This window comes from Achroia grisella, unplaced genomic scaffold (assembly GCF_030625045.1).
Source record: "Achroia grisella isolate CSIRO2021 unplaced genomic scaffold, CSIRO_AGI_Agris_v1 utg1360, whole genome shotgun sequence".
Taxonomy (NCBI): Eukaryota; Metazoa; Arthropoda; class Insecta; order Lepidoptera; family Pyralidae; genus Achroia; species Achroia grisella.
Genome location: NW_026712626.1, coordinates 296479 through 306783, shown reverse-complemented (window position 1 = coordinate 306783; position 10305 = coordinate 296479). Strand labels below are relative to the sequence as shown.

General features: G+C 35.6%; 1 protein-coding gene across 3 annotated transcripts; it reads left to right on the top strand.

Annotated features, from left to right (window-relative positions):
• Window positions 1–543: 543 nt before the first annotated feature.
• LOC131855302 (uncharacterized) lies at window positions 544–9062 on the top strand. Of its 3 annotated transcripts, XM_059206555.1 has the most exons (9): window positions 544–647; window positions 1328–1457; window positions 2400–2513; window positions 3311–3446; window positions 4455–4540; window positions 4860–5078; window positions 6261–6468; window positions 7648–7733; window positions 8808–9062. In XM_059206555.1, exons 1-9 carry the CDS (start codon window positions 552–554, stop codon window positions 8999–9001), a joined length of 1269 nt encoding a protein of 422 aa, XP_059062538.1. In that variant the 5' UTR covers window positions 544–551; the 3' UTR covers window positions 9002–9062. The 3 variants fall into 3 exon arrangements, with proteins under 3 accessions (XP_059062538.1, XP_059062540.1, XP_059062539.1); XM_059206557.1 differs by lacking the exons at window positions 544–647; window positions 1328–1457 and adding an exon at window positions 1675–2262; XM_059206556.1 differs by lacking the exons at window positions 544–647; window positions 1328–1457 and adding an exon at window positions 1675–2320.
• Window positions 9063–10305: the final 1243 nt, after the last annotated feature.

Genomic DNA, 10305 nt, shown 5'->3' with positions numbered 1-10305 from the left:
TTTTGGCTTTTTCAGCCGCTTCACATGCCGCACCAGCTCTCTCAGCTTATTACTTACTAAACCATTACTTAAATAATAAATGTGCATGGCAATAGTTGGTCATGTATGGGATTTTAATTTAATGTTAGACATAGACACTTATAAGACAAACTGACTTTTAAAAAAAAGAAATTCAATTGTATTTCTTCCTAATTCTTCATAATTGAATCTATAATATATATAATCAAACACTTTATTGTGTACATAGAAGAAGTACAATAAGAAAAACCGTAAATAGAAAAATTTATAATAATAAATGTATACTATAAACAAGGAATGATTTTTTATTTTAATACTGGCTGAAATAAGTGAATCTCAGGGTCCCACGCAGACGGCTTTTCTACATCATCGTGTGTAACATTGCAAGGAAATAATTCACTGATAAGCAGATAAAGGTATAGCTATTCTATTCTAAATATTAGTCATCGAATATTATCAATATCGATAAATAATTAAAATAATTCTCGATAACATACAATTGCAATCAGTATAATACTGGTGTTAAATTCAAAATGGCGACCCATTCAAGTTATTTTATAATTAGTTTTTTGTTATATTATTTTGATGTAGTGAATAGTGATATATTATGTGAAACGGGATTTTGTTCAGTGAGTTGTGTTGAATGTAAAATTAGTAATGAGATGACCGTGTGTCGCCAATCTTTATCATTCCCAGGACGAATTCCCAGATAAATTATAAACAATTTTTTCATGACGCACATTATTGAACCCCATTGAATTTATTTCTATCGCTAATCAGCTTGCTTTGTAAGATGTGGTTTTGGTTTTGAAGGGTGAGAGTTGGTAGTGAACAGGATTTATGACATTACAGGCTTAATACATTAGTCTCTTGGAATAAGGGTTAATTTTTACGTCTTACGAGACAGCACAGAGTAATTATAAATTATCGAAAAAGAGATACGCTTTAAGGTCTTTACTATAACAGAGCGCAGAGCATTACTATGATAGAAGTGTAATAAAAACAATAGACAAAAATAATACTTCTATTTTAAATATGGATAAAGGAATATACAAAACTACCAGTGAATCTAAGGCACTGCTTTACGCTGGCTGGTCAGCAGTGGAGGATGATAAGATGAGCATGAGGTCAGGTCAGTTAGCACATCGTAATGAATTTATGACGATGGTTTCCAGAGGGAACCACGTCGAGGTCAACTTGACATGGTACATTGCTAGCAAAGTCCACATTACTATCAATTATCTTCCCTCCAGTCCCACCAATGTCATAAGTCTGGAATATTTCTATAATTTAATTTTATTGTTTTTAGACACATATGACTAACGTTGGATGCGCGCCTCCAGCTGCTAACTGTCGTATTAACAATGCAACCCATACTGGTATATGGTTGCCATCCCCGACAATATGCAACTGTTGTGACTACTGCATGCCATTATTCGGTAATTCAATTTAACTAATGATCGCCCGATAGTCGAAATTCGACTATGATATATTTAAAATAAAAATAAAGAACATTACATTATCATATACATATGTGTGTACACTCTTTATGATGCAGCATTTTATGTACAGTCAACACAAATACATCATTTGAGGCGAGTGCACTCCAAACCTGCGGAAGGACTTATTGAGTGGCTGCGAATACGTCTGAGGGCACCACTAGGGGTTCGAACCTCTGCTCAGACGGTCGTAATTTCGATCCCCGTTTGAATTGGCCGGGGATCGATCGGAGGGGATATGTAGAGGCGTTTTATGGATGCGGAGCGGTGTAAAACGCTGACGGCTGTACGCATTTTACACCGCTCCGCAATTGACTCACCGTAATCAGTACACATTGACATAACGTACAAATGTGCTTCTCGTACTAAAATAATAATAAGCAGATAACCCTTCATTACAATGTATGAAGGATGAGAATTAGTCTAAAGAGTGACAATACGTGGTTCGTAATTACCACACACGCTACAGAATAGAAAATACTTCGTTGTTTATAGTGCGGTAGTATAAAAAATATGAAGTAAAAATAATATTAATAATTTAACTCAATAATTATAAGCACTTTCTTATTTATTAACTTATTTAAATACTATTTTCGAATAGTAAATTGTTTGATTCAAGATATAGTAGATTGATAGAGTAATAGCAGTAAAATTGATATTAGTGAAGTGTTAATGTGGTTACTATATGTATAAGAAAGTATACGGTCCAGATGAGAGGCTAGCGGAGAACGAACGTGTATGGATGGTAAGGGAGAGTACGATCGAAAAAAGATGAATCGATTGTATGAAATATGATGTAAAGAGTAAGGTCAAGTATAAATTGTTGATCTAGGTCAAGTATAAATCTATAATATATAAGGGTTATTTTTTTCGTATTTGCAGGAGAAAACCAAAACTGTGCAGTGGGCGGTCCAGGGACTGGTGTTAATATTGGTAGATGTGGTCATGGGCTCACCTGTGAACCTTCTGGTGATGGAGCGGGCTTCTGTGCCAGATGTAAGTAGCTTTGTAACAGGAATGACACACACGCTGACGGCCCACCTGATGGTAAATGGTAACCATATTTAATTTCAAATAGTTTCAAACAAATAGCTATTCTCAAAATAAAGTTGTAATTAAATTTCTAATGGATGCAAAGAGACGGCAATTCGCAAAATATAGTAGTAATTTAATTTAAATGTAAATAATAGTTCCAAATTTTATTTGTACAAATATTACTTACTAACTAAAATGTTGATTGACAAAGATTCGTTATCTTAATGAGATGTGCATCAGGTTAACATTTTTTGTATTTGTCTGCAATATTTTTTTCATTTAGCAAATATTTAATTATAATTCTGTTATTAATCACATGTCGATAGTCAGCTATAAATTTAGTTTCCAGTAAAACATATAAATGTGATGGTAATCTTTCTCATTTCATTAATTCAGTATTATTACCAGCTGCTGAATTTCACCATAGCACTCGCTAGAAATTATACCATCCTGACTTATTAAATGATAGGACTTCACCTTGCGTTTTCACAGAAAAATTTAGTCACGCACATTGAGAAATCACCTTCCAGCAATGGTATTTCCGAACCCATACGATATTGAAAACTTTAAGAAAAGTTCTTATTCTTTCTTAAAAGGCCGGTAACTCTTTTTTAATTCCTCTGTTGCGGGTGCTAATAGGCGGCGGTAATTAATTACCGCAAGCACGTTTGTCGTATGGTATATAAAAATTCACTCATTGTGTCTGACAGATTCAAACTACCAATTATTCTCTAAATAATGTATAATTAAACTTCCAGTGGATTCAAAATGCCACAGAGCGCAAGATGATTTCGACGACCGTTACATGAAGGGCGAGACTGGCGTACTAGAGGAACGGCCTAGCTGCGACGGCAAAGGGAACTACAATGCCGTCTCTTGTATACCTACACAGACGTAAGTGTTAATCTTATTTCTTGGAGAAAAGGGGTTGTCAGAGGGAGCTAGTGCTCAATCACATTGCAATGGAGGTTAAAATGTCCACGCGGTTCCCCGTAGAAAGATGACTTTACACGTACGCTCTTTCAAGCATGAATCAGCTTTCACGCAGGAAAGAAAAATGTAGTCAAAGAGAAAAATGCAGGAAAAATGTAGTCAAAGAAAATAAGAAACGCCACGCACGTCGCTAGCTATCGCTTTTCCGCGTCCTTCAATCGTGGGGTCTTTTCTATAAAAATTAACTACTATTGCAAAATGACGGACATCTATCTATGGCAAAAAGAAATAACTGTAGAGTTATTGATAATTTATAAATATAAAACGTGTCTTTTGAATAGATATCTGTGGAATATATTAAAAAATAAGTGGAATGACAAAGAATATTAACAATAACGCGCAAAAGAATGAACACAAAAAACAATTCCTCAGAGGGCTTTCCCGCGCTAAACTGCGCGCGTGAGTGTTGTGTAAAGGTTTAGTAATATGTTTAGAAGTAAGTAAGTTTGTAAATTCGATACGATGATCTGACTTCATCCTCATCCCGTCATGCTTCACGAGCGCCCCCCAATATATTCCGTTATCGCAGGCACTTAATACTCAATATTTTATTGCATTCTATAATGTTCCTAGTTACATCTATTTACCATTAGTACTTTTAGATCTTTATAGACCCTGTTAGGGCACGCAAACTTAACAAAATCTTTATTATAACAAATTATAAATACTTAGCATTTATTTATACATATAATGTAATATGTTTCATTTACCTATGCAATACCATTGATTTCCTATGTTAAACTGAACATTTAGATGTAACGTCACAATATGTAATATCCCTCCTAGGATGATGAGACCGGTCCTATTCTCCATTAAAAATTGTGATCTTTTTTTATTCGAGTTATACTTCACATACGATTAGGATTTGAACATTAACTAAAAGTATATGTATAATGTGTTATTCTTCAGATGTTTCTGCCAATCTGAGGAGGGAGAAAGATTGTTCGGCGAAGTGTTATACATGGGGAGACGTACGAAAGAAAGCCTACACTGTGGTTAGTATGGCAAATATATTTTTTACAAAGTCTATATAGGTCAAATTATATCAAAATAACTGGAAAAAATTACATTTATTACAATAGTCTCAGTAAACTACTTACCAATTCGAATTGTACCATTAAATGATGAATAGTGCGTGATAAATGATTTACGCACAACTTTTGTCTACGGTAACCAATCTTGATGATTCTTTCTTTGTTTAAAAGGTATTGTGTTAGTCTCATGTGGTCGCATATAAATTTGATTAACATCTGACTAGTGGTTTTGGTAAAAATATATGGATGGGTTCATTTTAAACATCCTTTCCCTCTTCAGGTTGCTCCCGTTTCCACGACAAATTGAGGAGAATTATCAGTCCAGGTGTTCCGCTACCAATCGTTGGTCCTCGATGCACGACGGATGGAAGTTTCAACCCTATACAGTGTCTGAATAATATATGTCATTGCGTTGATACAATCACTGGGGAGATTAAGAATGGATATGGCATTACGACGATCGATTTGCGTGAGGCGCCTATAGCCAATTTGAGTTGCTGTAAGTAATTATAGTGTAAAACTTTCAATTGATACAACTTTTAAGGGCAATGGCACAGTAGCCGAAGACTTAATAATTAAATATATATGCTGTGAGGTTTTCTCTAAGAGATGATAATGGAATGGTGTACTCATCTCCGCTAACTGTCTATGCTGGCATCAGTGGAGGATTATAAAATGAACATGAAGTCAGTTAGGTCATCGGTACAAATTAACTAGGAATTTATCATGACGGTTTCCCGCAAGAACCGCGTGGCATGGAAAATCGCTAGCAACGGAGTTTTTAGTCCGCATTATTAACAATCCCCTTCGGTATGGTGTGAGGTTAGATATTTTATTGTTTGCTTACAACCCAACTCGAGTGTACATTAGGGTTGCTAATCTTTCATCCGAAGCTAAGCATGAAGGCATTAGAATCTGGAGATGGCATGTGTACCTATTCCCAGGACGGACGGAGATGCCTTCGATAGGAACATGCCGGGGTCTTGGGCAATGCGAAAGCGTTCCCATGGCCTCGGCGATATATCCGAGGAGAAATAACCGTCAGATTTTTCGCCGGTAACAATACGGCATTCCTCAATGGCCCCTCAATCCGATGGGACTCTATAAACATTTTCCTGAAGGAAAAAAAGACTGCTAACCTTAAAAATATTTTGGCTCTTTCAATATATATTTGCTCGATTTGGCTCTCTAACCTCGTACATCGTCGGGTTTCGACCGACTAACGTATCATAAAATAGTTTTTTTTAAACTCCTTTACCTATAGAATTGCCTATGTAGTTTAAATTACTTAATTTATCAGAGAGTGACATTGGTTTTATTTTATTAAAAAATAAGTGAAATTTATAATAATTCCACCCGTGGAAACTCTGAGTGAGTTAGTAGCTATAAAATATGTAAAATTGATAAAATTCTTTATAGAAATTCAAATTCAAAATATCTTTATTCATGTAGGTCTATTACAGACTCTTATGCTATGTCAAATCTACCATCAGTTCGGAATGATATCGAGATGAGAAGAACTGACAAGAAACTCAGCTCGTATTTTTTTTCAAATAATAGTGGAACATGTTTATGATAAATACAGTTATTAAAATTCAAATTTGGGAGAATAGAGTGACTGAAGAAGTGAAGAAGAGTGAAATATTACTCTTAGCAATATTTATGGACATATTTTTTCCAGATAACCGCAACCTAGACCTCTTTCCTGACCAGTCCACCGGAGAACCAACGTACAATTACACCACTCCGTGTTTAGATAAAATGAACGAAACTATACACTACATCTTGCAGAGTGAAAAAGATGGATTTGATATGGACTACTTTACTACAGTTTCTGAGTGTCTACCGGACGGAACGTACGGCAGGATTGTTCGGACCAGAAATGGAACGTGGGTATTTTTTTATGTAATTACAATGAAAAACAATCTGATGCAGTGGTGGGATTGAATGTGGCCAAGAGGGCAATTGCCCGGGGCCTCACTCTTGCAGAGTCCTCGCGGCACAACCAAAACAATTTTTAAACAACCAGAGAGTGGCATTTTGCCTAGTGGCAAGTTGCATAAACTTCCTGACTTAGGTAATTAATCGAAAATGAACAAAATTACCAATACTAAAATACACAAAGAAAAAACAATTTATTTATTTATTTAAAAACTGAATACAGGGAAATTTAAGTGGAGAGGTAATGGGATTTAACCGAGCTCTTAAAAATGGGTAGTGATTGTGCGCTACGAATGGAATAAGGTATAGAATTCCAGAGGCGAACAGCATGGACTGAGAAGGATTTACTGTAGAATGAGGAACTATGTGAATGAGTTTTAAGGAGGAGGTTTGATGCACTACGCAAGCCATGGTTTAACAAAAACAATGTTAATCAAAATATAAAATAGCGCACAGTTTTCTTGAATCCGTGGAAAATTCCATTAATTTGGTATATGTATATGTACGCTTTTTTTACCTGTTTTTGTTTAAACTTCATGAACGATCTTTATGCAAAATTCATTGGACTCCAGTCCTCATCCATACGTATCACCACTTGCATTCTACAATTCAGTTAAGTGGTGGACTATTGTAATGCATTTAGAAGTAGGTCCGTAATGCAAGGCTCTACATGCCATGTTGGTGAATCGACGAATCCTTAGGGTCTTTGAGTTGAGGTCACTACTCGTGTGTGGTCTGTGGTTTCGTGAGATGGTCTTGTTACTGTTGAATAGCTTTAGACTTAACTAAATCGAATCAATCGTTCGCATACTTTTCACGTAGGATAAAGGGCCTCTCAAAGCCCGGAGCCTCGTAAAGGATAAGGCCGTCACTGATCTGAAGGCCCACTGAGTAGGAAATGACAACCATGTTCTATACCTCCAATATCATGTCGGCATATTACCTTTTTTTTTGTTTTTTATTGTGTTTGAACATATACGCAAATTCATAAAAAATATTGAACTAAACTGTTACATTTTTTGGAAAACAAACATTTTGATAACAGTATCAATGTCTGCAACAGAAATATATGTTATCTCTTTAGTAAATGGAACTAGTATATTTTCTAAAATTTTATTTTTTTGTAGGAAAATGTGCGTCGACGACCGGGGGCATCAGATTGAAAACTACCAAGCAGAGCCCCATACACCTGAATATGAATCAATGGATTGCAGTATGTGATTACTTTATAATCTTTTCATAGTACTGGCTGGCACCGCAAATGTTGTTTTGCCATAAAAAATTAGTTACTAATATCACTTTTAAAAATAGGAGTTCGTGGTAGAGTGGTGAAAATTTAGGGTTGTGTATTTTTTAATGCCACATTACGTGATTATAAAAAATTTTTAAATTGTCCAATAAATAAAAAAAGTATACATATGTTAGGGGTGGCCAACCTTTATCATTTAAGGGTATGAAAAATAGATAGTAACCGATTCTCAAATCTACTAAATATGCATATAAAATTTCATAAAAATCGATCAAAGCGTTTTGGAGTAGTACAGTAACTAACAATGTGACACGAGAATTTTATATATAAGAAGATAAAACAAAGTTTCGCTGTCTGTTCGCTTATATCTTTTAAATGATGCAACAGGACTGTGCAAATTATATCGACAATATCGTGATTCTATTTAAAGCCAGTAGGTAGGTAGAACCGATATGGTCAAATCGAAACTTATGTTTTGTACTAAAAAATAAATATGAATATCAAATTTCTAGAACATGCATTTTATATCATAATTATAATTTGATTTAATCTTTACTATTTATATGTTTACTTCAAGTATATAGGTACAAATCATATTTATTAAATTAAAATATATTGTGATTATCTCACTCATAATCTAGATGACGTTGTTGTAATCTCTGAATTCTGCTTTAGCGAGGCACGCTGCCGAACGATTGCTGTTGACGGTAACACTCCCTAAAAATATATAATAATAATAACAATAATCTCAGGATAATTCACACAGCGCCATCTAGACCCAAGTTAAGCTAGCTAAAGCTTGTATTATGGGTACCTGAAAACTGATACAAATACATAGATATTTCTTTTCGTAAATACATAGAAAATACCCAGTCTGATACAAACAATCATACTCATGAATACAAAGGTTTGTGCCGTGCGAGGAATCGAACCTGCGACCATCGGCAGTAAGGCGGTGTGCTAAACCGCTGGACAACCGAGGCCGTCAATATAGACAATCGTCGGTATCAATTTTAATGGTCTTGCGTTGTTTTTCAGAATGTGCGTTAACCTCCGAGATAATGGCAACATCAGCTGAGAAGCCTGTATGCTGCAAAAATGGTAACTTCAGAAGAATCCAATGCCGTCGGGGTCTGTGTAGGTGTGTGGACTCCGATGGCCGTCAGGAGGGACCCCATTCAGCGAGCGTCACTTCGTTGGAATGTTACAAAGAAGATTGGCAAAATTGTTAATATACTGTTAAGCTGAATTATTGAAATATGTTTAATTATAGCAAACTTATTTATATTTATGTGCTAAATATACTTTTTTACAAATAAATACACCGCGAAAGTTTCATTAATATATCTTCATAATTGACTGACCATAATTCAGGTACATAGTATACAGTTAAAAAATACAAAATCAGAAATTGCACCAACGTTAAACCATCAGTTAGACTCGTCCTGCGCTATGTGTGACATAACATGGCACATAACTTGCAATGGGGCCTAACAGTTTCCGTAATAATAATCCTCTCGCCCCGGTTGGGTCCCATTCCTTTGGTATATTTACTTTACTCTTTGGTCCCAATTAGCAAATGCTACTTTGACTAGATGACCAGTCCTACACTGACATCTACCTATGGTAGGTTCTTTCTGCGCAGGGCCTGGCTAGCAAATGTTATTTTGACTACAAGACCAGTCCTACACGGATATCTATCGATGGTAGGTCCATCCCGCGCATGGCCTGGCTAGCAAACTCTATTTTGACTAGATGACCAATCCTACACTGCTATCTACTTATGGTAGATCCTTTCCGCGCAGGACCTGGCTAGCAAATGCTATTTTGATTACACGACCAGTCCTACACGGATATCTATCGATGGTAGGTCCATCCCGCGCATGGCCTGGCTAGCAAACACTATTTTGACTAGAAGACCAATCCTACACTGCCATCTTACTTATGGTAGGTCCTTTCCGCGCAGGACCTGGTTAGCAAACGGTATTTTGACTAGACGACCAAGTCGTACACGGATATCTACTGATGGTAGGTCTTTCCCATGCATGACTAGCCCGATCATACCTAACTACCTACCACTGAGCACGTAATTATAATTAATACATATTCGTTTATCACAAATAGATTACTAATGAGCATTGTCAAATGCCAACAACGTGATGAAGCAACTTGCCCATATTTCACTCTATTTGAATACATCTCTTGGAATAATTTTGGTTTGTTATTGGTTATTTCAAACGGAAAATAAGTCAAAAATAAAATTAACACAGAAAGTTTTTTTTTCGAACTTATTAGATTCATATTTACGTCTGTTTGATGTAAATCAGGGTAGTACGTAAACAAAGATATTTTCGGTACAAGAATGATATTATATTTGTGGTATAAAATCCAATGAATTACACACATAAAATAAATATAATGATAAAGGCTGTTTTATCCATTTACTCGTTATTTCAACGTTACACTACAATGACAGTACTGACACTGAATGACATCAAAAACTGTCATTCTGTCAGTTTGTGCTGTCTTAACCTAT